Genomic DNA, 26,733 nt, shown 5'->3' with positions numbered 1-26,733 from the left:
CGGCAGTCGGCCTCGTCGGATTTGTCTTTGCAGTCGCGGTCGCCGTCGCAGCGCCAGCCCAGGTGCACGCACTCGCCGCTGCGGCAGGCGAACTGGGCGGCGGTGGCGCAGGCGGCGGGCGCGGACGTGGCCCCGGGGCCCGGGCGGCCGCAGAGCTCGGCTGCCTCGTCCGAGCGGTCCTCGCAGTCAAACTGGCGGTCGCAGACCCAGCGCTCCGGGATGCAGGCGCCGCCGCCGCCATCGCGGCCGCAGCGGAACTCGCGGGGCCCGCAGGCCGGGTCTGCACAGCCGCGCTCATCGCTGCCGTCACCGCAGTCGTCGTCGCCGTCGCACACGAACACGGCGGCCAGGCACGAGCGGTTGCCGCACTGGAACTCGTGCGGGGCGCACACTGCGCGGGACAGAGAGCAGGTCGGCCCGCCGACCCCCTCCCCGGTTGACCTGGGGCCCCGCTGGTCCAGCTACAGGGGTTCCGACCCTCACCCGGGGGCCAGATCAAGTCCCTTTAGGGGGCTGAATGGTGGACGTACAGTTAGGCACAGCGAAGGCGGGCTTCCAACACGGACATGCTAGGTGACAGGCAACACACCTGCCCTTCGTGAGCCCCCCAGGCCTCACTGGCTAAATGAGCATGAGCATGGTGGAACTTGGAGGGGCATTCTGAAACCTTACAGCACTGCCTGTCTTGAAGGACCTTGTGATGGGCCCAGGACATGATCTGTTAAATGACACTGACCCTTCCCAGGGACCAGGGTCTGGGGTTGGCTCTTCATAGCATAGCGATGCATAGCATAACCTGCACTGTTCCACCTGAGTCCCCTGGCCTGGTATCCAAGGCGTCTCTTGGGTCAGTACTGTGGCTCCATCACCTCACTCCTGAATGTTCACAGCTCCGGCCACGCTAGACCATTTGCTGGGCCCAGTGCATAGGCTCCCACCTCCAAGTCTTTGCTCAAGTTGCTACATCTACTGGGAACCTACTTCTTGCCCACCACTGTCTCTACATTTTGCAATGATGAGTTCTTACCTTCCAAGGGCCCAAATTCCACCTCTTCCGTGACACCCTGGTGTTTCCCTGCTTGGGAAATCTCTGCCTCTGCCCTCGTTTCTGAGCCCCTCAGTTGCGCAGGCATCTGACTTTCATGTTCTTTTCCATCTGCCCCATGAATCCACACTGCCTAGGGGTGTCCCTCCTTTGTCCTGAGGGCCTAGTACAGAGCTCCCTGCAATGAGTGGGTGTGGAGTGGATGAAACTGGTCTGGCCCAGGTATGAGGTGTAATTATGGGATGTGCAGTAATTAAGCATCATAGCTCTGCCTGGGGCTCTGGGCTTCTCTCTGATAAGCTAGTCTGAGCTCAGCGGCCGGGAGGAACTTAGAGACCAGCCAGCCCTATTGCCAGATGGGGAAACTGAGGCCCAGAGAGAGGAGCAGCTTGCCCAGGGTCACACAGTCCATGGCAACAAGAGAACCAGAACTCAAGTTTGGGGCTTTTCTTTCCTACTCTGTCTCCTCCTTTTGGCTTTTCTGGTTTTCTCCTCCCTTCCTGGAGTTTTTCCAGCTGTTTTTCAGGGCAGTGACCTCCTCACTTCCCTCCCTCCTGTGTATCCACACACAGGCCAAGACCTGGCCCTGGGCCGCCCTGCTGGGGCATGGCTGTGGCCAAAGGTGATGTGGTGGTGGCAGCACCAGATCTTTCCACGTGGGGGCGCCCAGAGTCTGTGTTTTCATTTTCTGATGGAAAAATGTGAATTTTCATTGTTATTGAAGATAAAGAGTGATGTCTTCAGTTTCACCAGGTAGGTAGCTCGTGTCATGCGTTTCTGACAGCTCTAGCAAGTGTCTGACAGTTGCGTTTTTTTTCCCCTCCGGGACTTTTGAGACACTGCGGCATTGGTGGAAAAAGCACATGCTGCCAGTGCCACTGCCCCTCAAGATTACAGACACCTAGATGAGCTCCCTTCCTGCCTGTCCCCACACAGCTTGTGCATGTGCAGGGAGGGCGGACTCACTGCTTTCTGGGAGTTCCAATGGGAAGTGCTTTTTTTTTTTTTTTTTTTTTTTTTTAATTTTTCTTTTTTGAGACGGAGTCTCGCTCTGTCACCTAGGCTGGAGTGCAGTGGTACACTCTCAGCTCACTGCAACCCCGCCTCCTGGGTTCACGTGATTCTCCTGCCTCAGCCTCCCGAGTAGCTGTTGCTACAGGCACGTGCCACCATGCTCAGCTAAATTTTTTTTCTGTATTTTTAGTAGAGGTGGGGTTTCACCCTGTTAGCCAGGATAGTCTCAATCTCCTGACCTCATGATCCACCTGCCTCGGCCTCCCAAAGTACTGGGATTACAGGCGTGAGCCACCGCGCCCAGCCCTAATTTTTAATTTTACTTGAAGACTTTGATGGCAAGGAAGTGCTCTTTCATACTGAGTTTTCTCTGAAGTTTTGGAGCCAACAGTAACTTTAAGATCCATATTCTCAGGCCTACATAGCCCCAGAGACCCTACTCCTAGCATTCACAAATGGAAGAAGCTCTGAGAGATGAGGGGTGGGAGGACTCTTTCTCCTCTGCCTAGGAGGGTGGGAGCTGTAGCACAGAAGCCCAGTAAGACCTGACACCCCTGTCTCCCATAATTAATGGGGAATGTTCCTATTCCAACATGCCCTAGTTGGAGAAACTCCCATCCCTTGCAGTAGCGGCCTTCATATTGGAGGAATCATCTGATTATGGGGGTTGGTAAAGAGGAAAGAGGATTCTCATTGGCCAGTGAGTCCCAGCAAAATTATCACAGCTGAGGAAGTGAGCCAGTGCCATCACTGGAACTTTGAAACTACTGTTCCCAGCCAGGATCTCCCTCCATACCCAGATGCTTCCTGCTTCAGACACATCACATTCCAGACTTAGAATCTTAAAGTGCGACTACTCAGACACCTCTGGAGGAGATGGCATTTTCCCTGGGCCAGGAAAGATGGATAGGATGCAAATATAGAGGCTGGCAGAGGAGAGTAGGCAGCAGTGACGGGCAAGTGCCTTGCAAGCCCTCCAGGGTGACCGCCCATATCTCAGCCCAGCCGCACAGCCCAGTAGCGACAGCCAGTCTGTCTCCCCCATTGATCATGTGTTCCCAGAGGGACGACTGTGTAGGATTCACCTCACTGTCCCTTTCAGAGCCTGGCTTCAGGCCTGGCACACAGTAGGTGCCCCTCGAATTGAAAAAGTAAGGCCTGGCCATGCTCCTCACTGGCCTAGGCCCTGCTGGCCTGCTCCCTGGGAAGGAGATAATCCTGTGTTTGAAGCTCAGTGATGTGGAACTGTCCCAGTGGCCACTTCCATCTGTCCCTGCCGAGGCTGCTGAGAATATCTTCTCTGCCCTGTGACGTTTGTGCTCAAATCTGATATTTCAGCAACAGTCGTCCTTGACACCTCAGGAATCCGTCCCCCTCTCCCCAGCACTGCTGGCACTCTGGCTCAGGCCACCACCATTTCTCCATACAGTACCCTCCCTGGTCCCCCTGCCCTTGCTCGAAGATTGGCAGACTTGTGGGATGGATGAGCAGATGTCAGACATGGTAAAAAAGCTCATGGGCTTTGCTGTCCAGTCCTGAATCTGAATCTTGGTTTCATCACTCAGCCCTGGGTACTTTTCCTCCCTTGTCTGAGCCTCAGTTTCCTCACCTATAAAATGGGGATGATAATGGCTGCTCATGAGGTGCTTGTGAAGATGAAAGAAGACAATGTCTCCATAGTATCTAGCCATTACTAATGTCCTGATCATTATCCTTTCCTCTCCACCTACCAAGCCCCACGGGGAACTGGGCCCCTCCCCAGAAGTGGCTATCACTCCCTGAGGCTGCCTGACCATGCTTGGCAGACCCTGGGGATCTGACCCCAGACTCACAGGTAGCACAGCCGGCCTCATCCGCTCCACCCTCGCAGTCCTTCTCCCCGTCGCAGCGCCATGAGGCAGGTACACACTTGTGGCTGGTGGGTCCACAGCTCAGCTTCTCTGCAGGACACACCTGCTTGGCTGTGGAGACAGACGTCCATGCATAGCTTAGCCAAGGGGGACACAGGGCATGGTGCCAACCAGTCCTACCACCCTGTTCCAGCCACCTGGTCCAAGGCCCTAGGAGTCCATCGGGGCTCTCCTGGCCCATGTCTCAGTTTCATCAGCTGAGAAGAAGCCTCTGTCTGTCCCAGGAGTTTCCAGATCCTAAATCTGACCCCACCGCTTCTCTGCAGAACATCTTTCATGGCCCCCGGTCCCTGGCCCTCAAGTCCCTCTTTAATCCATTGACTCCTGCCTGCCTCTCCTGGCCACACCTCCCATCCCTCCAAACCTCCTCTTTAAGTTCTGGCAACATGGAGCCACCATGCCCTGCACTCGTCTCTGTCATTTCCCAGCTGTGTGCTCTTAGGTGAGATAATGTCCCAGCTGGGCCTCAGTTTGCCTTCCAGATCAGTGACTCCATGATTGGAACCTGTAAATTTGGAGGGTTCACCAAGGCCCCAACGGCTCCAATTGGCCCACCTCTAAGCCCCCTCCCCGAGTGATGGTGCTGAGCCTACTGCTGAGAACAGCTGCTGCATAGCAGGGCCCAGCGGGACTGCATAGCTATAATTACTGCAGCCGCAATCAGAGGCTGACTCAATCAGGGGCCTGAAGCCCCAGGGTTGAATCTCAATTTGGAAGAAAGAATGAGAACCCTATTCAAGGCTGGGGACAGCTCTTATCATGAGTTTCTGCCGGACCCATGTGACAGGCTCAGCCAAGGCAGATGCATCTCAGACCTCCGTGGTTGGCTCCCTACAGCCTTCCAGAGTGTGCAGGAGGCCCGATTTCTGTGGTCTCTAGGATGTGCCAGGCATGGTGCTAGACGCTTCCATTTAATTTTCACAATAAGCCAGCGGGGTGAGAGGATTATGTGCTGGCCTCCAGCATGGAGGTGGAGAACATGGGCTCTGGAGTCTGGCTGCCTGGGTTCAAATCCTAGTTCACTCACTCACTGACTATGTGACCTTGGCCAACAATCCTTATCTCTGTGCCAATAAAGTGGGGATAATACTATCCCTCATAGGATTGTTATGATGACTGAGTTAATGTCTGTAAAGCAAGCACCTAGAAGAATACCCAGCCCAGTGCTCACTAAATGTTACCTATTATGATTACCCACACATAACAGATGACTCTGAATTTTGCTTATTCATTGAGTATTTGAGCACTGCTGTGTGACAAACATGGTGGTAAGCACTAAGTTCTGGTCACAGAGCTGGTAAAGAACAGTGTTAGGATTGACTGAAAGTCAGCTGTGTCTGATGCCAGAGACCTGGCACAATCCATTTCCCCCCGGAGGCAGTGGGCTACTCATGCCTCACCCTCCATTTTGCTCTCTGATCTCAGACCAGTTTCTCCTCTTCCTATTTCTACAGCTGGGATGAGAGACCACAAGGGATATAGAAAAGGGCACAGATGAGTTGGGGAGGGGAGCAGGTATCTGCGTCAAGGTCCCCAGACACCACTACTGCCATGGGAGAAGAGTACCTTAGGCCCCTGAAAGTGAGGTCCCCAAGGTTATCCCTAGGAATGCTTTCATGAGTACAGGGCAATTCCTTGGGAATACAGGATTCCTGGGATTCATTTTCACAGAAATTTCCCTTGCTCGAGGATTGGCAGACTTGTGGGATGGATGAGCAAATAACTGTCAGGTTGAGCTCTGGAAAGTACTGACACTCAAAGGCCTCTTATAAAGGCCACCTTGGGGCTGCAGTGCAGGGCGGTGAAGCGAAACTGGGAGTTGGGAGATGGGGTCCTTCCAGGGTACCTCTATCACCAACACTGCAGGACCCCAGGTAAGCACCTCCCCTCTGGGCCCCACTGGAACACAGGAAGCTGAAGCTGACCAGTGCCTCGCTGGGGGTCCTCTCATCAAAGGATGGGGGGTGAGGGAGCTACTAAAAGTGCAGGTTCCTGGCCTCAGCTCATACCGGCTGAATCTAGACTTCTAGGGCAGAGCCTAGGGATCTGCATTTTCGTAACTCCCCACCAAAACCCAGGTGATTCCCTTACACCTCTATTTGGGAACCCCTGGGTTGGTTTAACATTCTGCAAGCATAAAAGACACGGGATGTTTCATCTCTTTTCAATTCACTACCATAAAAGCGATACAGATGTTCCATATACTTGCAAGCCCCTAAGACAGCAATGGGAAGGAAGGTCAAAGCAACTACTTATCCCTAAGCCAGGCCTCAGGAAACAGAACCTCTCAAGGAAGTAGGAGGGGACTCCCAGTTTTTGAACACCTACAGTGTGTCAGGCTACATTGTGTCAGGCTGCTCTGTGATGAGAATTTTCTATGTTTTCATTTCATTCTGTCATGGTCTGATCATCGGTATCCCCTGAAAATCCATGTTGGAACTTAATCCTCAATGTGATAGCATTAAGAGGTGAGGCCTTTAGGAGGTGATTAAGCCATAATGGTACAGCTCTCATTAATGAGATTAGTACCCTCAGAAAAGAGGCCAGGGGGAGCCTCCTTGCCCTTCCACCATGTGAGGATGAAGCAAGGAGGTGCTGTCTATGAGGAATGGGCCCTCACCAGACACCGAAACTGCCGGTGCCTTGATCTTGGTCTTCCTAGCCTCCAGAACCGTAAGCAATAAATGTCTGTTGTAAGGTAAGCAGGCCCTGTGGGCTGCCAGTGCAAATTCCAGGGGTGCCATTTACAAAGGTCGCCACAGAAGTGGCATACCCAGAGTACAGCAGGGCAGCAGTCCTGCATGTAAGCACTCCATTTTATAGATGAGGAAACTGAGGCTCAGCAAGACCAAGTAACTGGCCCAAAGATGCACAGCAGGCGAGAGACTGAGCCTGGGTTCCTATGACTAGAGCCTTGCCTGTCCGTCAAACCCTGCATGCTCCAAAACTATCCCCAAACTCTCCTCCAAAAAGCCCAGGTGACTGAAAGGGCCCTTGGCTGTATGCTTCACCTCCAGGGTCCTGGGTTCTACAGACCCCAGTGCAGCAAGCAGCTGCTTGAACTTTTAATGAATATTTATATAGTTAATTGCATAACCTTTCAGCAAGGACAATGATTAAACAATCTGTCTGCTTCCTTTCTTTATAATTAATAAGACATTTGCTGTGTCCCTAAATAGACAGCTCTAATTATAGGCTCTCGAGGATTCAGCAGTGCCTGATAACAGCCCTTCACCCTCAAAGAGCCAAGGCTCTTGGAATGCCAGGACTTGAGAGATCTCAGAGGTCACATTGATGAACACCCTTGGAGTGGCAGGAGACCAAGGCCCAGAGAGGGGAAGGGACCTGCCTAGGGTCACACAGCTATTGGCAGTTGGGTATTCCAATTCCTGTCTCTCCTGGAACCTCACTGTCTCTCCTGTGTTGTAGCTTTCCCCCAAAGGTAGGACTGGAGCCTGGCTCGCAGGGTCCTATGTCAGGCCTCTCCACTCCACAGTCCTGGGAAGTTGGTCTGGGTAATTACTGACACATGGTATCACCCTATGAGTGGATATTATTACCTCTATTTTATGAATGAAGAAAGTAAAGCCCAGAGAGAGTAAGTTGTTTGTTCAAAGTCTAGTGGTGAGAGGCAGATCTGGACTTCCATCCCAGGTCCAAACACACTGCTTAACTTACTGTACCTAATGACTGCACAAGAGAAAAGCAGATCCTGTTGGTCTCCCTGGCACCTCTGGCCTCGAGAGAGGTCACTGGAGGAAGGGGGCTCACTGACCTTTGGGCAGGTTCTGCACGATGGCCATCTGATGTCCTATCTCAGGACGACTGAAGCCCAAGGGCTCCCAGCAGCATGATGTAGGAGAAAGAGCCTGGGTTTTAGAGACACACAGACCTGGGCCCAAATTTCATTTACTGATACTAAGGTCCTTAGGCAACTCACTGAACCTCTCTGCACTCTGGCTCCCCTCATCTGAAAATGGGGTTGAATAATCTCCTAGGGTTGGTGGATGGCTTAAATGAGGAAACATATGGAAATCCTACACTCAGAGCCTAGAACAAACTAGGAGCTCAGAAAACACTTGCCCTTGTTTAATTTCATGAAGTGCAAATGCCAATGGCTGGGGAGGGGCCTGGTGTCACCACTGGGGAATGCACATTATGAGTCCACATGGTCCACCACGATGCAGACCCCATCCCAGGATAGCCACTCCCTCTGTGACAGATGCCCCCTGAGGGGACCATATGCCTTTGGCCTGCTCTCCAAGTACCCCAGGTTCTGAGAGGCAGGAATGAAGAATCCCACTGTCTCCCAGACAACAGGAACCCTCCAAAGCTGGCAAGGGGGCTTTTCATGAAACTCTGTATCCTGTAGTGACTCAAGGCATTTAAAGGCATTTAAATTCCCAGAGAATCCTGCCCCAGAAATTCAAATCCATTGGTACTTTCTCCAATTCATAAATTCACAAATTAACAAAAAGGGAAATGTCTGTTAAATTAAAGAATGAAAGTACTTGGCGGCTGCTCATTGAGGGAGCACATCTATAGTGTCAACCCACGTGAGTTTTAGGGGCAGATAACCTCCAAATGGGGACTGCCAGCTCTAAGGGACCAGAGGCTCAGGTGGTGAGAACTGCTAGTGTCACTCAGTACAGCTCCTGCCACAGGAAACACAGCATGGGGCCACCCAAGGTGCATGACAGGGAGTTACACCAAGTTCCTTCAGTCGAGGCCAGGCAAAATGCTGCTAGCTGGGTCAGTCTCTAACTTACTGAGTGAGCTCAGAAAATCTCTGGGCCTCCATTTTCTAATCTGTAATAGGAAGATAATCCTGGTTAATCAGAGAGGCCCCCCTTCCAGGTGGAAAGGTTCTAAGATGCATGAAAAAGCCTCTATATTCAAATAAATAGCATCCAGAACTGTAACTCACCTTGAACCATCCTTCCCTCCCCCACCCTCACCCCTCCCAACAGAAGCTTGAAGGTGGGTCAGAAGCCATCCCCAATTGAGTGAGCTATAATTAGAGCTGAAATGCTATTGCCACTAGGCAAGTGTTCTGGGCTTTTCCATTGTGAGTCCTGGCTACATTTGAAGGTAAAGAACCCAGAACCAGAGGGAAACAGCTGGGAGAAACCCCAGCCAGCTAGGTCAGACAACATAATGGGGGAAAACACAAGAATTGGGACCTTCTCTCAAATCCCTTTCCCGCTCAGTGCAACCCCCTTCACTGACACTATTTTAATACTATAAGAATCTAACATCTTAATATCTAACCAACTGTTGTGTTGGGGAGAGAGGGCTTGCAGCCAAAATATAATAATACAAATAACACTGCCATTTACTCCAGCAATGACACTTGCATTCTTTCATTTGATTCTCACAATCCCTCTAAGGCAGGTCCATTACCACATTTTACAGATGAATAAACTGAGGCTCAGGATGACTGGGCAGCTTGCCTGAGGTCTGACAGGTTAAAAGACCTGAACCCAACTATATCCGATTCCAAACTCACTACACTTTACTGCCTATAATCCTTCTTTTAGGGGTAGGGAATGGGGCTCCATCCTAGGAGCTGGCACAGCCCCAGGAACCTGGTAGGCCGTGGAGGTTGCTATGGCAACACCAATTAAATGGATAGTAGGTTGGCTGCTAGGTTCTCATTCAGTTGGGAAGGAGTGAGCAAGCCTGCTATCAGGTCCTGCTGCCCCAAATTCTGCCTGACCCTGACGGGTGCTCCCACTCTGGCCAACGTCCTCCAGGCAGTCTTCTGCCTTGCCTCCACCCGACCAATGTAATACAGGAAGTGGGCATCATGGCTCTTGCACCCCAGCTAGCACAAGCGAGGGAGAAAGGGGGTCTCAGAATACTAAGAGTTTAGGAATCTAGGAATGGAGAAGATTCTGGAATTCTGGAATGTTACTGATCAGGACCCAGAGGGAGGTGGGAAGGTATGCAGGGCTTCACGGTGAGTAGCTGGGAGAGCCCACAGGAGAGCTGGGCTTCTGTCTCCTGGGGTGCTGCTTTGGCTACTGCTCCCACAGGTGCCTTGTGAAACCTCAGAGAGCTCAAAGAGCCTTTTTTCATAAAAGGGAGACCTGCCATGAATAAGCTGTGTGTCTCTGAAGGAAGTCTATCAACTTCTCTGGGTCTCTAGTTGTCCCTCAACTGTGAAAAGCAGGCCTGGGAGGCAGGAAGAGTGAGGCAGGAGGGCCCCTGCCCAGCCCGGGGGATGGGAAGGCAGCAGGTGCTGGGATGGGCAAGAGGGAGAAAGACAGAGGGACACATGGGTAGGGCGGGGGGAGAGATGGTGAGAGGGAGGGTGAGGATAGGAGATGAGCAGGGAAGGGAGGCAGCCCAAGAGGGCAGGGGTAGGTGGGACCCCAAAGGGGACAGAAAGGAAGATGAAAAGGGACATCCACACAAACAGATAGAGATGGGAGTGTGGAGGCGGGGGGAGAAGGGGAGCCCGGCCCTCAGGTAGCAAGGCAGTCCCCTCTAATAACCACGATGAGGCTCCTCTCCCTTCCCTTTCCATCCCCAGTGTCGGAGTATCTGCTGGAGTGAGGTACGGATGGAGGAGCTGGCTGACTGCAGTGAAGGAAAAGCCCCCTGTAGCCACAACCCCTCCCCAAGCACGCACTCCAGGCTGCACATGACTCTTGTTAGCTGGGCAGCCTTGGGCAAGGGGGAGAACTGACTCCAGCCTCAGTTTCTTTCTTTTTACATGGGGATCCCTCTCCTTCCTTAGGTCGCCAAGAGGATGAAAGTCACAAGTGGGCGTGGCTGGGCTTTGTTCCTTCTGAAGCTCAGGACAAAGCACTGCGCTTCCCTCCTGCCTGGGAGCCTCCAGTACGGCATGGAGTTTGGCCACGTGATGGGTGAGGAAAGGATGGGGCCTGTGGCATGGCTGGGGAGGCCAGGAGCAGCTGTACGAGGAAATGAGGGCTCCTTGTCTCGGGTGGGGGCCGCTCTTGCTCTGTTCTCTCTCTCTCTCCCTTTCTCTTTCTCTTATGTGGAGACTGGTAGCTCTGTTGCTAGGAGACAAGGAAACCCAGTTATCACCAGCCACAGCATTAGATGGGACTCCGGTCTCCATTGTCCCCACCTCTGCCTCTGGGGCGACTGTTACCCCTAAAGAGGGGCTCTCGGGTCCCCGCCAGCCCCACCATCCTCCACATGCTTTCGCCTGAGCCTTTTGTCTCAGGCTCACGCTGCTGAAGCTCTGCCTCTGGACTGTGGGGTCCTTCCCCGCCCCCTTCTCATCTCCTTTTTAATTTAACAAATGTCACGGAATGACCTGCCGGGTGTAAGTTTGCTTTGAGGATTAGGGCCTGGAAAATAAATCATGGAGAGACAAAGCCCTGAGTGTAGGGGGCAGGCCTGGGGCTCAGCTCTGGCCTCCACCTCCCCCCGCCTGCCTCTGCCACCACCCAGCTGGTGATGGAGGCAGGAGCTCCAAGGCTCAGCCCACCCAGGATAGAGGAATGGGCCAGGGCCTCAGAGTCTTGGCTGGGTAGCCTTGGGCAAGTCACTCAACCTCTTTGAGCTTCAGTGTTCTCCTTTACAAAACTCAGAAAATGACAGTATCTGCTTCATGAGGCTGCTGTGGGGGTAAAAAGCATCAATGCACACAGAGAGCTTAGCACATGCTAAAGGCTTAAGAAGCGCCAGCTGTCATTGGCGCTCCTGGAGTGATGGGCGGAGCTCTCAAGAACAGCAGCAGGGAGGCCTGCAGGGCACGCTAGGGCTCCTTCTGGGCAGAAGGGCTTGACAAGACTGTTTCTAGCTGCTGCTGCCACAGAAACAGGGTCCAATCTGCAAGAGGGCTGTGAAGAAAGCCCAGAAACAGGACAGTAGAAACCGGCAACTAAACACACCTGTTTACCAGGAGCGCCCTGAGGGCGTGGCACAGTGTTCAACTGGTCACCTCTTCTGGGCCTCACAGCTTCTCAATAAGGAAGATCTGAGGAGGAAACTGAGGCCCACCCCCACCCAGCCTGAGGGGCAGGACTCACTGCAAGTGGCCTCGGACTCATCGGAGCCGTCAGGACACTCCTCCTCGCCATCACACTTCCACCGCTCGCGGATGCAGTGGCCGTTGTCACAGGTGAAGTCACTGTCCGCACAGGTCTTCTTGGCTGCAGGGTAAGGAGGAGAGCGTAGTGAGTCTGGGAGCAGTCAGGAGGGCGGTGGGGCAACCGGGATGTGCTTGGTCTGCAAGCCGGACCACAGGGCTTCCCACAGCCCCACCAGGCCACGGACTGCCTTGCTGACCAAGGGCAGAGGACAGGAGAGACAAGCTTCTTCGTTCCTTAGGCATCTGAACACTGCGTGAAGACAGGTGACATTTTGCTCTGCCCTCCAAGTCCAAGAGCTCAAATCCAGAAAGCATGACAAGACTTATCATACCCCTGTCACTCTCCTGCTTCCCTTCAATGTCTAGTTCCACTGCCACTGCCTCCAGGAAGCCTGATACCCTACAGCAGCTACCTTAGCTCCTTCAGCCAGTTCTCAGTCTCTTTACCTGCCTGTCCCACTTTCCCCAACTGGACTGGAAGTCAAAGTCCCTTCTGCAGGCACCAGGCAGTTTGTGACCATGAATCCTACACGTAGATGATTCCTTTGTGGCAAGATGAATGAGGTATTTTGTGTTCGGAGCAGTGGAAGGAGGATCTACTGGGCAAGACACCCGAATCAGTCCCTGCCCCCAGGTGTCTACAGCCTGCGGGGTGATCTCCACACTGCTCTGGGGATTTCAATCCCAGTTCCTCCTCCTCCTCCTATCTGTGTGACCTTGAGGATGTTCCTTAACCTCCGAGTGTACATTTTCTTATCTATAGAATAGGGAGAGGAAGACAAAAGGCGGTGAGGAGGAGCAACAAGAAGTTATAATGTATGAAGAACCTGCAGCAGACTCAGGCACATGGCAGATGCTGGAGAAGTGGCAGCTACTGTTGTTTTCAGGGCTCGAGTCTCAATTAGAAGCTGAAGGAATGGGGTTCTGTGCCCACACAGGGGATATAGCAGGCTGAGAGCTCACAGCTGGTAACAGAGCTGAGATAAGAATACGGGTACCATCCCCAGACTGGTTCTTTGCTGCTTTCTGTGTCTTGTCCTAAGAGGAACTACAGTTTCCAGATCAAGGAGAGGAAAAGAGATGGCTGCCCCTGTCACAAGGTGCCCCAGCTTCTTCCCAAGCAGCAGCACAGCACTGGGCGCATCTAGCAGGCCCGGGGGAGAGCAGTTGCCCTGTCAGGCCTTCTGTGGTGGAACTGAGGCTGCCTGGGTACCCCCAGTAGCGGGGGGTGTTGGAGACCAGAAGGGGCCTTAAGCGCTCCACCCCTGACACCCTGCACCCTCCATAGCAGCCCTAGGCCTCTGAATTATTGGGGGCTCATCTGCATCGAACTCACACATGCCCTGTTCCAGCTGGACCAAGTGTCCAGGACCCGCTACAGAACAAGATGAGGAAGAGAGCACTGGGCAGGGAGTCCGGAGGTCTGGATTCAAGTCACTGCTGTGCTATTTTGCTCTGTACCCTCAAGCACATCATGGTCCTTTTCTGGCCCACAGTTTCTTCATCAGGAAAAGGGAGGGTGATCTGGTGAGAGATAAGCTTTCAGGTGTGGTAGTTCCAGATCAGGAGGCCCAGAAATGAAGGCGGCAGGGGGCGGCGGTGCGGGTCTCTTTTCAGCCTAAAAGAGGATACCTCAGCACAGCAGTGACTTACCCCAGGCCTTGGGGCGCTCAGACCACCAAAGTCCCCCCCTGGAATGAGCCTGGGATGGATTTAACATCAGGGGCCATAGCATGCGGCCCCTCCCCAGGGGCTGAGAAGTCCCGTGGCCCCAGCCTGCCCCACTCCCTCATCTTCCCCTCCTCATACTTCCCAATCTAGCCCCACCTCAACTGCAGGTAGGTCCCTACATACCCCATGCTTTTTATACCATCATGCCTTGTCCAAGCTGTCTTTAGTCTGAAAGCCCTTTCCCCCACCTCCTGCCTTGTTTCCATTACACACTGGGCTTAAGTATCACCTCCATTCTTGACGTGGGAGCCTCCTGAGCTCCCACAATCCACTGAATGTCCTTCTAGGGCAGAGGTTGGCAAACTTTTTCTGTGAAGGGCCAGATAGTAGCTATTTAGGCTTTGAGGGACAAATGGTCTCTGTCACACCACTCGACCCTGCCACTATGGGGCAGAAGCAGTCAGAGACATTAGATAAAGAAGTGAGCATGGTTATGTTTCAATAAAACTATATTGACAAAAACTAGGGACAGGCGAGGCCTGTGGCCTGTATTTCGATGATCTCTGTTCTAGATCATCACTGATCACGAGTCCAACATAGTTTGCTTTCTTCCCTGTCCCTGCAGCACAGGGACTGTCAAATTCACAAGAATCCAGCTTGGGGTAGGTCTCAGTGGGGGACACTGAGCCAAATGCGAGCACAGCTGCCCAGCCTCTGCTCCATACTTGCAGCTCTGGGACTTGCCTTCTCCCGAGGAAGCTACTTCCATGGACCACCTTTATTCAAATCTACCCACAGGCCCTCTGGGTGCTTCTGGGGCTGCAGGCCTGCTCCCCATCCTCTGGATAGCCTGGCACGGATTTGGTGAGAGAGACTGGGTCTCTGAATCTGTTCCATGTCTGTCCTTTTCCGTGGAATCTTTGCAGTACATCTGCATTCTAAGATGAATTTTCTTCACACTTTGCTTAGAAGAATGCCTCTGTATGTGCAGAACTAGAAGAAACCTGAGGAATCAGAGTCCACCTTCAGATGTGTGGATTGAGGCCCAGAAAGGGAAAGGGGCTGGCTTAGGGAAATACAGCACGGCAGGGATAAGAACAGCTCTCCTGCCTCTCAGCCCAGGGCCCTGAAGCAGCCCTCCCTGTTTCCTGCACTGAGAGGTCATTGTCAGTGATAGATACGAATACCACCTATTGGTAAATCATAGTCCGTAATCATCTTAAAGTAAATACCGATATGAACCACAGCACCTGGGGAATTTCCTAATGTGAACACCAGTGGTTTTTCCCTCACAAGAAGCTCAGCATCCAAAAAAAATAAGTGTATATCCTAGTTTCTTCTTTTTCTCATTCTAACACTCACTGGGTGCTTCCCCTGTGCCAGTCTCTGCCAGGTGTTTTTACCCAAGAAACCTCATGGCAAGGGGCCTGCTATGTACTCATTTGACGTATGAGGAAATCCAGGCCCAGAGATGTTAAGTTACATGTCCAAGGTCACATACTGGGGGAGCAGGGTCACAATCTGAACCCACAGTCAGATGCCTGCTCATCCCCACCATGGCTCCCCAAACAGACATTCAGCAGTATCAGATGTGGGAGAAAAACCTTACAGTAGGTGAGCAAGCCCCGTGCCAGCTTCAGTTCCACATTCAATGGACCTTGCTTCTGTTCTACGTCCTGCACTGAGAACACAGAATCAGCCCAGCCCAGTCTCTGGGAATTAAAAGAAGTGGGCAAGTCTGGCAAGGATGTATGGTCAGACGTGCCCAAAACATCAGGGCAGGCTTGAAGAAGGTGATGATGGGGCTCTGTCACTGGGCACAGGACAACCAGATACCCTGCAAAAACCCTGCCCTGCCTGGGATTCTGAAAGCCTGGGGGTGAGCTTGTCCTCCCTCCATGTGCCAAGCCCTGCAGGCACTGGGCAAGGAGGCCAGAGCAGCCAAATACACCACTGCTGTCCCAGAGGGCAGCTTTGAGGTCAGGCCCCGGCTGGGAAATGGCAGCTGCAGGGAGAGTGCCCTGTGGTGGTGTTTTTGGGAACAGATTTGTTCACTGGCTGGACCGGCTTGGAGATTTTCCACTCTGGCTCTGGCCTGTCACCTTTTGGCTCTGGCCTGGCACCTTTCACCCAATATCCCAGTGACTTCTCACAGCTATCTTGGTAGCTGTTGTTAATCCCATTGTACAGAAGAGGATATTAAGGCTTAGAGGTGAGGGTGTTAGGTGGCAGAAGTGTGATTTCAACTCTGTGTGGCAGCTGCCAAAGCTTGATCTCTTTCCATTCAGACCCTCAGCCACCTCAGTGTTACCAGGCTAAGAATGAGGACCCGAGAGTCCTCAAATGTATTGAAACACCTCTCAGGTCTCCTGGAATGTGCCCAGAAGTGTGCAGCAGAATAAACCTGGGCCTGGGACGGCTTTTGCTCTGCTAATGGATGGCCAGGAGTAGGGACTAGAGTAAAGCACGCTGGAGGGCCCCATCGGAAGTGTGACCACATGGAAGGATCTGGAGTCAGAGTGGAGACTGACTCCTGGCATAGCCACCTCGGGGTGAACCTGGGCAAGTGGGGATGTGGCTTTCCCATGCAGCTTTGTCACAAGGACAAAAGGCAAAAAGACTCTTCTGGGAGATCCTAGTGAACACCCCGTGTCGGGCCGTTCAGTGCAATGAGCCCAATAGTCCCTCGTGAAGAGACCATATCAGCCCTGCCATGAGATGAGGGCTGTGCTGCCGTTCTAAGGCTGTCAGAGCAAGCCATGCCAGACCCCTACTCTGCTGGCCTTGGCTCTGGTTCCCAAGGTAATTCCGCAGCTGGGCTCAAGGCCTGGCTCCCTGTTTCCAGGGATTTACGTCCCCCCATGCCAGTCTGCCCCTTGGACAATGCCCACCTCTGTGAGTCCCTCAGCCCAGGAGTGATACATAGTCAACCAGGGTCTGCGACATCATAATCTGGTGCCATGGCAACAGATGGGCTGCCACAAAGGACTAGGGGATCCTAGGGGCAGTGAGGAGGGGTTGACCCCAGGGTAGAGTGGGGGAGAGTGGGAAATGCTATTTATAACAAGAACATGGGCCAAGGAAAGCACCAGACAGTCCTTGGTCTATCAAACTGTGCCCTGCCACTTGTAGGCTGTGTGACTTCTTCGTCTGCACTCAAGGATACCATCCCTGCTTCACGGGACACACAGGGTCATTGTGAGAAGCAAATAAGCTAAGGATGGCCCCAAAGCTTCATGAATTGAAAAGCAAAATGGCGCAAGTTAGAGGTGTGTGAAGTCACAGCCCTGGCCCCAGCTGCTGTGTGTGTAACACTGGGCCCATCCCTCAAACCTTCTGAGCCTGCCTCCTCCTCATTAGGAAATGGAGGTGTGGCGCTGACTAAGTCTTAAGGCCCTCTCCACACTCTCTCCACACACAGTGTCTGTGATCCTATGAAATTATTAGAATCACTCAGCACCTCCTGGCTTCCCCCGCCTCCAGAGACATCCTTCCCATGCTGCTCCCCACCCACACACATCCTGGAGCCCCAGTGCAGAGAGGAGGCTTCAAAATAAAGATCAGTCTGGGCTGCCCAGGGGCACTGCTCCGTGTGGCTTCCTCTTGGCAATCCAAATGTCCTGCCGTGTTGGACTCCAGAGTCTTGAGGCCCCCTACATGGGTCTCCCATGTTACATGCCTGGAAGCCAAGGCCTAGTGAGAAGTGACTGCTCAAGGTCACAGCACATGTCGGTGGGAGGGCTGCACTTGAACCCAGGTAATGACTCCCAATCCCACTTTGTGGCCAGCAAGCCAGGCGAGGGCCACCTGACCTCGCCCAGGGGTCAGGGAAGGCTTCCTGGAGGAGGGGCACTGTGTTCAAAGAAGAGGAGTCAGCCAAACTGTGGGAGTGAAGAGAGCAGTGAAGAGCATTCCAGGAAGAAGGATAATGGGGCTTGGGGGCATGGAGGAGTGAGCAGACCATTAAGGGCTGGGACGAGGTGAGTGGCAAGGGACCTGGAGATCCACCAGGCCAGGGAACAACTTGCCCTGGTGAAGTTGTTCACCAAGTTGTGCACCAAGCTGCCCTGCAGAGGCCTGGCATAGGGGCCTGGCTTTCCTTGAGCTCACCCAGGGACCCATCCAGCCTCTTGCTAAACACAGGACTGCTCTCCAGCAGCCAAAAAAAACCCAAGGCTCCAGGCTGCCAGAGCTTCCTTTGGGATTTTGTGAAGCTGTGCAAGACAGAAAATCGGCCCCTAGCAGAGGAGAGGGGTATGGGGCAGGACAGAGCCCAGGGGTGGCCATGCACCAGGATATTTGGGATAGACACTAGTTTCCCCCTTGAAGATGCATGATGCCCACTGGTTTATAAAGGCCCTGAGAAGGACTGCAGTGAGGATATCTGATTGTTTCCTCCAGTCTTCCAAGCTTGTTTAACCACGGAACTCCTTTTTCAGATGCCACATCTGTTTATTCCCCAAGAAACCAGTGGTCCAATGAACCACACCTTGGAAAACACTGCTAGGGTGTAAGCCTCTCATCCTATAAATGATTAGATGACGTGCAGAGAAGGGAGGGACTGGCCCATGTCAGGGACCAGCAGCCTGGTACTTGTACTTAGCCGTCTGCCTCTGGGCCAGCCCCACTAGGCCATAAAAAATAGAACAAGGTGTTCACAGAGCATAGAGCCCAGAGTGAAGCTGCAGGGACCCCACTGGAGACCCCAATCCTCAGAGCAGGGACATGTCTAGAGAAGGGCCCAGGAAAGGACAGAGAGAATGTATACCCAGCCACCTAGAACAGGGAGATGAGAGAGCTGTCAGCCTTACAGGCTCTGACCTCTGGTTTCTGTGGACAGGTCTTGGGCTCTAGAGAATGTTCTCTGAAGGCAGAGCAGGACCCCTAAGAAAGGTGGATTCCAGCTCAACATTGTTGCTCAGCAACCTGGGGCAGGTTCTTTCCCCTCCTAGGGCAGTTGAGAGGCAGAGAGCAAAGGTAAAGCCCCCACATTGGAGAGCTGGGTGCACAGAAGGGACTCGGCTGTTCCCACTTCCTCTCTCAGGCCTGGGCCAATGCAGGGTGGCTGGCTTTGGCCCTGCAGCCCAGCCCTAAGGCAGCTGGGCCACTTGTATCGGGGTCGGGGAGATGAAAGGGCTGCTCCCACCAACAGTTACCCTTCCACAGAGCTCAGCAGGCCCCGGCGTTGCCAGGACAACCGCTTCCAGCAGAATGAAGATCCAGGGTCGGGGCAGGGGGTGTGCCAGCCCACCCCTGGCCTACTAACCTGGCAGGCAGATTTAAATGACAGTCCAGGAAGCTACTATTAAACTGTCACCCCAGTCAACAGGACGACAGACCCGGAGTGTTCTCTGGCTGCAGCAACGACACAACAGTAATGAGAGGGGGAGGAGACTGTGGCCCAGAGCAACCTGTACCCCACCCGGGGACCCTGGCCTGCTGGCTGTCCCACTGCCAGAGCCACCCTCTCAGGCTGTGGCGGGTCCTGGCATGGAGCTGGGGCTCAGCACAGGGCCTCGCAAACTATTTTTAAGCAGAGGAACCCTTTTCCCAAGTGAACCCCCAACATATAAAACAGATTAAAATGGAGCTGCATGGTTGGAAGTGGGGGTGGGGGTGACACCCACAGCCCATCGCCAGCAGATCTGGGGTCCAGCAGCACTGGATTCAAATCCTAACCCCTCCCTGGACATGTGATGTTCCCAAATCCCTCAGTTTAAAGATCCCGTGGGTCCATTATAACATTGCAAATAGCTTCCACCTGGCTCTGCTGCTGAAACTCTAGGGACCTACAGTTCTAAGGCTGTAACACTCTGATCTGCACCCTAAGCCCCTGTGACAAGACTTCATGACAGCTACCGCCAGAGTCCGAGATGTAGATAAGCTGTGGATGGCAGCCTCTGATGCCTTCCTTGCAAGGAACTGTTTATCTGAGTCCAGAAGTCCACATGCGAACAGTCTCTGACTACTCAAGGCCCGCGGTTCCCAGGAGGCAAACGGTTCCCACAGTCTCCTGACAGTAGGGTGCAGGCAGCCAGGACCCACATGTGGTGGGCAGGACATGGTGCGTGGCTTTGTGCTGCCCAGCGGGCTCTGGGGCTCGAGCCACCATCATCCAACATTAGGCGACATCTAAATTCACCCTTTCCCCCACCCTCCCATCCACCTGGGGAGACTGAGAAGCTGCAGGTGCTGAGGAGGAGGGAGACACATGAAGGGCTCGAGCCAAAGGATTCACCCCATTCGGAATAAAGAGGCTGTGGCGGAAGGAGCACTTTTTGTTGAGGGCGGTTTTGCTTTTAAATCGGGAAGTTTCCCTCAAAATTTTCTGGGTTCTCTCCTCCAACCCATTCCACTAAGGAGTTACACAATTCTAACCAAGCCAGATCCTAAGACCGTAAATCTATTTATTTCCCAAGAAACAAGTGGTCTACCTTCGCCCCAAAACACCAAGGCATGAAAATGAGGTTGTAAGGGTCGGGAGGCCTGAGGAAAGACGAAATGGGAGGCAGCGGCAGGGCCCCCTGCGGTGGAAGGAGTGTCACCCCTTCCCATTCTGGGCCTCAGTCTCCTCATGTGAACACATCTCTAAGGGCCCCCTCCAGATGACCCCATGACACGGAGGGGTTGTGGTTCTTGGTGCTGTTGCGAGCTCCTCCAAAGGGCTCACCTGGGGCTTCCCACAGCCAAGCACCTCCTCCAGGCTCCAGTACATCCCAGCTGCTCTCAGATACTGCCAGACCCTGGCCCCACTGTCACCAAGGGAGGCCCAAGCCCTTGCTGGGGTATGTAGGCCTCCCTGTCACCACAGGGAAGAAGAGCGTCTCCGAGGGACAGACCGACAAAGGCATCTTCCTGTCCCAGTGATTTGTGCATGCAGGAGGTATTGAACGAGTTACAGCTGAGGGGCCGGGAGGAGATGGGTATGGGGGAGAGGTGGGTGGGATGGGATCAGCAGGGGTCCCTGGCTGGCGCCTGCAAGGTGCTGCTGAGAGCAGGCAGCATGCTGAGAAGATGACCACGTTCCTGGCCTCTCCCAGGCTCCAGCCAGCCCCACCCCAGATTTTGGCACGGGGATTGTGGGTCCCAGAGAAACAGCTAGAAGAAAACTCATGGCATTCTTAAAGTAGAAGCTTCCAGAGGCCAGAAGGCAAGGCCATGAAACCGTATAGGCCCTCTAGCCAGAGTCATTGCCAGGTTCCCAACCTCATATTCCCCTTCCACTCCTACCCCAGTGGAAATGTGGTCTCCTCTGACCAGGGGACCTTTCTGGCTAACCCCAGCTAGGCCCCCTGGGGCTGACCAATCCATGGCTCTGCCTCCCTTGGGCAGGCTGACCTTGGAGCTTGCCAAGGACCCCTGCATTCCAGGCTCTGTTCTTGCCACCAGCCTCCTGAGGGAAAGAGCGGCAGCTCTTCTGCTTCTTCTTTTGCAGTCGAGGAGAAGGTTCTAGATCTCATTCCAGCCCTGCTCTGCCACCAACATGCTGTGTGACACGGGGCAGGCCTCTCTGGGCTCTCAGCCCCCACTAACTGCAAGTGGGAAGCTCAGGGCTCCCAGAGCAGAACTCTGCAGCCAGGGCCAAGGAGGCCAGGCCGGAGGGACTCAAGAACCCACGAGGCACAGATACTCCTCTGATGGAGCGAATGATTGAGTGATGACTCCTGCCTGTGTGGGGAGGGGTGGTGGGTCCCTCGCTGCTACCCACAGGCAGGCAGGGCACTCGGGCCTCGGATGTCAGCAGTGGGTTGCTGCAGCACCCTCCCCTCTGCCTACTAGGTAGAGACTGCACTCACTAGGAAGCAGCCTTGGCTAAGTGAAAAACGCGAATACTTTCACCAACTAGGCTGGTAGGAGAAGCTTTTCCTAAGATGAGCTCCACTGGCCCATCCCGGTGATAAACGGGCAGCACCTGTTATTGGGAAATCCATCTCCTGGTGCGGGACTGCTGCCTCTCTGGCGTGCTCCTCTGTGCTCCTCACCAGGGAGTGTGGGGCAGGCTGTACCCAGGAGGCTGGTGTGAGCTCTGTGCCACCCCCAGCCTCATGCTGCTCATCCAGGGAGCCTCTGCCCACCTGTGCCCACCTGTGTGTCCAGCAGAATGTCTGCAGGTTAAAGTATCACTCTGTGACATCGCTGAGGCCTGTGCAGGGAATCTGCTAGCTTTTCTGGAGAGAGGTTAAGAATATCTCACTGAGAATGGGGTTAGCAATGGGCCGTCTGCCACCCCGGCCTGGAGGGCCTGGCTCTGCTCTGTGGCCTTGATGTAAGTCTCTGGCCTTCTCTGTGCCTTGCTCTCTTCCGTCATGGCATGGTGAGTTGGATGAGATAAGCTCTAAGTTCCTCTCCTTTTTAGACAGGTGTTACCCACCACCAGGCCTAGAGTGAGGCTGACAGAGGGAGGGAACTGTGGCTTGGTCCCCAGCCCCTCACAGTCCACTCCTGTGGCTCCAGGGGCTACAAATCCAGACCCAGTAGTCACTGTCCTCCCAAAGGCCTCTCCATAATCAAAGAGCCATCTTTCCTTGCTTACTGACTTCCCATCTCCCCTTGAATATGACCGACTGCCTTAGCAGGACACTCAGGAACAGTTCAAGCTGCACTGCTACTGCTCTGGCCCATCCCTGGCCATCACCTGCCTCCAGTAACCACTCAATGGTTATGGACAAGCCATCAGCCTTCATACCAGGTGCTTTTGCTCACATAGCCCCACCAGGCCAGAAGCCCTTCTTCTACCTCCATGGGCAAAACTCTCCCACCCCTGAAGGCCAGCTCAAGCATCAGCTGTTCATTGGTCTGACGAGGCCCCCATCCAAATCCTCCCACCTCTGACAGAGCAGAAATGAGTAGAGCCCAGCCCGGGGCCAGCCAGGGCCCACAACACCAAAGTAGGACGTTAGCAAGCTCAAGTCTCCACGGGGTGCTTATTTTGCTGCTGTATTTTTGGCAAGCCAGACCCAGGCAGTGCCTACAGGAAGCCCCTTCCAGGCTGTGCCCACCCTGGCCGTCAGTGCTGAGATGAAGATCTGTGGCCCCACTGGCCAGGGGAGACCTCAGGAGCCGTCCACCAGACCAGACTGGACTCAGAAGTCATCCCAGCAGCTCAGTAAGCCAGTGACACATGGCTCGGCCACTGTCATAGAATGGGGGTCAGGGAGATGCAAACCCTTCCCAGTCTACCTAGTGACAGCTGGGCCCTCGGCTGTGAGAAAGGCCTTCGCAGGGCTTCTCTGGGGAGTTCTACAAAGCCCTGCCTGGGTTCCAGAGCCTTTCAGTGATCTGGGCCTCAGGAACCCTGGGCACCCCTCCAGGCTGCCCTTGACCTCTGGGGTGACATTGGACACGCCCCTTACCCTCCTGTGCCTCAGTCTCCTCACCTAGACACTAGAGGAATCAGGTTTTCATGTGTACCATTCAAAGGCCTGCCTGGGTTACCTCACAAGGTAAGAGTGAACGGGACAGAAGGCGGGTGCTCGAGGTGTGGGGGTGGGGCTGGGTGGTGTGGGCCAGTGTGGTCTGCACCTACTCACAGAGGGGAGACAGGTGTGCTGCTGGCTGATGCAGACAGCAGAGCACGTGGCTCAGGGCAAGGGCTCAATGGAGAGACTGGAAGGGCCCTGAAGCCAGGGGCTACTGAGGACCTTTGGCTCAGAGGTGGGGATCATGGGGGCGTTGGGGAACAAGGAAATTGTCTGATTGGGATATACTCCTTGAGCCCAAGAGAAATCTAGCAGACTGGTCCCGGGTCCTTAGCAGGTGTGGAGTTGAGTGACAAGTTTGAGACTCCATCCCCAGTCCCTGGGCCTGGCTCCTCAGGGCCAGCCGTGTGGTGGGAGGCCGCCACCTACTTTGAGAAATTAGGAAGTAAAGACCTTAAAAGGCATGAATTGGCCAGGCATGGTGGCGCATGCCTGTAATGCCAGCACTTTGGGAGGCCAAGGCAGGCAGATTACTTGAGCCCAGGAGTTCCATACCAGCCTGGGCAACATGGCAAAACCCCGTCTCTACAAAAACAAAAATACAAAAAAAATTAGCTGGGCATGGTGGTACACACCTGTAGTCCAAGCTACTTGAAAGGCTGGGGTGGTCGGGTGGCTTGAGCCCGGGAGGTTGAGGCTGCAGTGAGCCATGATCATGCTATTGCACTCCAGCCTGGGCAACAGAGGGAAACCCTGTCTTAAAGAAAAAAAAAAAAGGCATTGATTGTCCCAAGGTCATATAGCTTGAGGCAAGACCAGATCCCAGGTTGTTTCATCCCTAATGCTGTGCAAGCAAAGGAAAAAGTGAGAGGTGGACCTTCCTTCAGAGAGTCTATGGCCAAACCGAGCAATGGAGAACCCCAGGTGTAACAGCCACAACCCAGAACAAAAGGAGATGCATCTTGGTTAGACTCCAGGGTGTTGACATCACTCATCTCCCCTCTCTGGACCCCAGTGCCTCAGCTGTAAAACAAGGACGCTGACCTTGGTGGTCTCCAAGCCCACATCTCCCTTGCCTGTGAGTAAGGTCTGCTGGAAGGAGAGGAGGCAGGCCTGGGGAGGGTTTACTGCCTGGAAGAGAGACATTTTAAGTTGGTCCTCAAAGAAAGGGGTGATTTTGGCTGGCAGTAGTAGGGGCTAAGGAAGCCTGCTCCGAGGAACTATGTTTTTCCAGAAGGAAAAGGTGGATTCTGAAAGCAGATGGAGAAGGCTGCTTCTGGCTTCTCAGTGCATTTGGAGAGAAATGGGGTCCATTCTCTGAAGCTCTTTAGAGATTCAGGATTGGTTCCAACAGGGAGGTGTGAGCGTGTGGTCCACAACCCCTACCTAACAAGCAGATTCCCGGCCTTGGGCTCATGTTAAGCTGGAACCTAACATGATGTGAGCTTGGAGACCACCAAGGTCGGCGTCCTTGTTTTACAGCCGGGGCACTGAGGCCCAGAGAGGGGAGATGAGTGACGTCACCACCCTGGAGTCTAACCAAGACCCATCTCTTTTTGTTCTGGGTTGTGGCTGTTACACCTGGGGTTCTTGTTTCTCGGTTTGGCTATAGACTCTATGATGAATGTCCACCTCTCACTTTTTCCTTTGCTTGCACTGCATTAGGAATGAGATGACCTGGGTTCTGGTCCTGCCTCAAGCCATATGACCTTGGGCCAATCAGTGCCTTTTTTGTTTTGTTTTCTGAGACAGTGTTTCCTTCTGTTGGCCAGGCTGGAGTGCACTGGTATTTCAGTGCAGCCTCAACCTGGCAGGTTCAAGCCATCCTCCCACCCCAGCTTCCCACGTAGCTGGGACTACAGGTGTGCACCACCACACCCAGCTAATTTTAAAAAAAAATTTTTTATTTTTGTTGTTGTAGAGACAGAGTTTCGCCATGCTGCTCGGGCACCCTAGGGTCGTACTACAGCAGGTGATCCAGAGTCAGGGCCTGGGAACAACCTGTATGATTATAGGTGAGTGACTTAACCTCTCAGAGCCTCAGCTTCCCATCAATAAAATGCGGCTAACCACCTCAGGGGGTGGGAATTAAGAGAGGCTGTAATGTTGAAATTCATGGTAAATTGCACATCCCCACCAAAGCAGGCAGAGCTCTTGTCAATCATGCAGCTTATTTCTTACAACCACCACTCACCCACTGCTCCAGCTTTCCTGCAGGGACTTTGGGGAGAGCTGGGTTGCCTCCCTGTTGAAATGGGAGAGGGCCGGGGGCAGATAGGCAAGGGGCATGGCTCAGCTGGAAAAGCATTTGGGTCCAGTGAGGTGCTGGGGAGCGGCCAGTCCTCATAGGGCCTGTGGGAGGCTCCGGTAGAGCCAAGGGGGCTGCAGGCAGAACATACCTGGCACCCGGGCCCCGAGGCCATGTGGCCCAGCCCTTGGATTTCCTACATGAGAAAAGGGGCCACAGCAGCCTCGAGCTCCCATGGCAACTTCAGCAAAGCAATTCCACTCCTCCCAAGACCCAGTCAGGAACAGAACTGCCACTGAAGAGACTTAAGGAATCATAAGATAGTCTTTGAATCACAGAACAGAATCTCCTTGTCTCAGAGAGGATCTGAGAATCGTAAAACACAGTTTACAAGTACCTAGGCTTATTCCGCTGAACGTCAGGACCAATGAGTCACGGAATCTTTCCAGTTTTAAATCACACATCCTAGACTCACAAACAGAACAAAACCTCAGAAGCTTCTAATCTAATCCAGGCGCCAGGAGTGGCAGAGGCCTGTCCCTTTCCCCCAACCCCTACCAGTACAGGAATCCTCTGTTCCCACCGCTGACATATGGCCATTCGCCTTCTTGAATGCTCTCAGCGACAGGGGACTCAGTCAGCCGTGCTGGCTGGAGGCTGAACACGTTCCTTCCTCTTGAACAGGGAGGGAAATAAGCTCTCAACAGGAGATCCCCACTTTGTACAAATGGATTTTTCACCCCTCCTTGTTCTTTGGCTCTGGTCAGAAAGATTCCCAGGGAAGTGGAAAGGAGCCAAGAGCTGCCACGAAATGACTTTACCCAGCAGACAGGCTGGTGATAGGTTTCGGTGGGAAAAAGAAAGGAAAGGGGCGATGAATTCTAACTTGCTGAGCGATGAAGGAAATTAAGGCATAATACCGAGGAGGCAGCAGTTCTATTAACCTGGGCGGAATACCAATTACTCCAGCCTCCTCAGCATTGCTCCAAGTGAAGAGAAAACCCCCAAAGAGAGTGTGATTGGGGCCCAGGGCTCATCTGGATTAGACTGTTTGTTTGCCCTGGCACTCTAATGATGGGAATGAGAGAAAATTCCCCGTTTCCTGGGAGACAACCATACCAAAGTGGGGGAGGACAGGCAGGCCCACGCGCAGCCACTGGACTGCTTGGCAAATGCGCACGGCAGAGGGGGTCCCCGGGCCCACTGCAGAAAGGCTCAGTGAGGGGCCACCAGCAGCCTCCCCTCACCCGGCCCTGTCCAGGGCACCTTCTCTGTCCCATGTTGTGGGAAGGCCAAGCTTTCTGCTGACTCCTGTGCTACCTGGAAAGTCTCAGGTCTCTGCTGCTGGAAGC

At 53.7% G+C, this 26,733-nt stretch overlaps 1 protein-coding gene and 1 long non-coding RNA gene across 12 annotated transcripts in view; one reads left to right on the top strand and one right to left on the bottom strand.

Annotated features, from left to right (window-relative positions):
* LRP8 (LDL receptor related protein 8) overlaps positions 1 to 26,733 on the bottom strand; it is an 86,829-nt gene that overhangs the window by 36,261 nt on the left and 23,835 nt on the right. For 8 of the 11 annotated variants that reach the window (XM_017874567.1, XM_017874570.1, XM_017874559.1 and 5 more), the window contains exons 3-4: positions 11,982 to 12,104; positions 3,892 to 4,020 (exon numbers count right to left, since the gene is read on the bottom strand). In XM_017874567.1, coding sequence (XP_017730056.1) covers positions 3,892 to 4,020; positions 11,982 to 12,104 — 252 coding nt within the window. Of the gene's footprint in view, position 1; positions 392 to 3,891; positions 4,021 to 11,981; positions 12,105 to 26,733 lie in introns of all 11 variants that reach the window. The other 3 variants (XM_017874568.1, XM_017874569.1, XM_017874562.1) reach the window with 2 other exon arrangements.
* LOC108531227 (uncharacterized) lies at positions 9,687 to 12,004 on the top strand. The gene is made up of 3 exons (XR_001886106.1): positions 9,687 to 9,931; positions 10,715 to 10,844; positions 11,912 to 12,004. It is a non-coding gene; the product is annotated as an uncharacterized LOC108531227 (long non-coding RNA).

The sequence above is a fragment of the Rhinopithecus bieti genome, unplaced genomic scaffold (assembly GCF_001698545.2).
Source record: "Rhinopithecus bieti isolate Rb0 unplaced genomic scaffold, ASM169854v2 scaffold_7684, whole genome shotgun sequence".
Taxonomy (NCBI): domain Eukaryota; kingdom Metazoa; phylum Chordata; class Mammalia; order Primates; family Cercopithecidae; genus Rhinopithecus; species Rhinopithecus bieti.
This window is presented reverse-complemented; position numbering and strand designations above follow the sequence as displayed.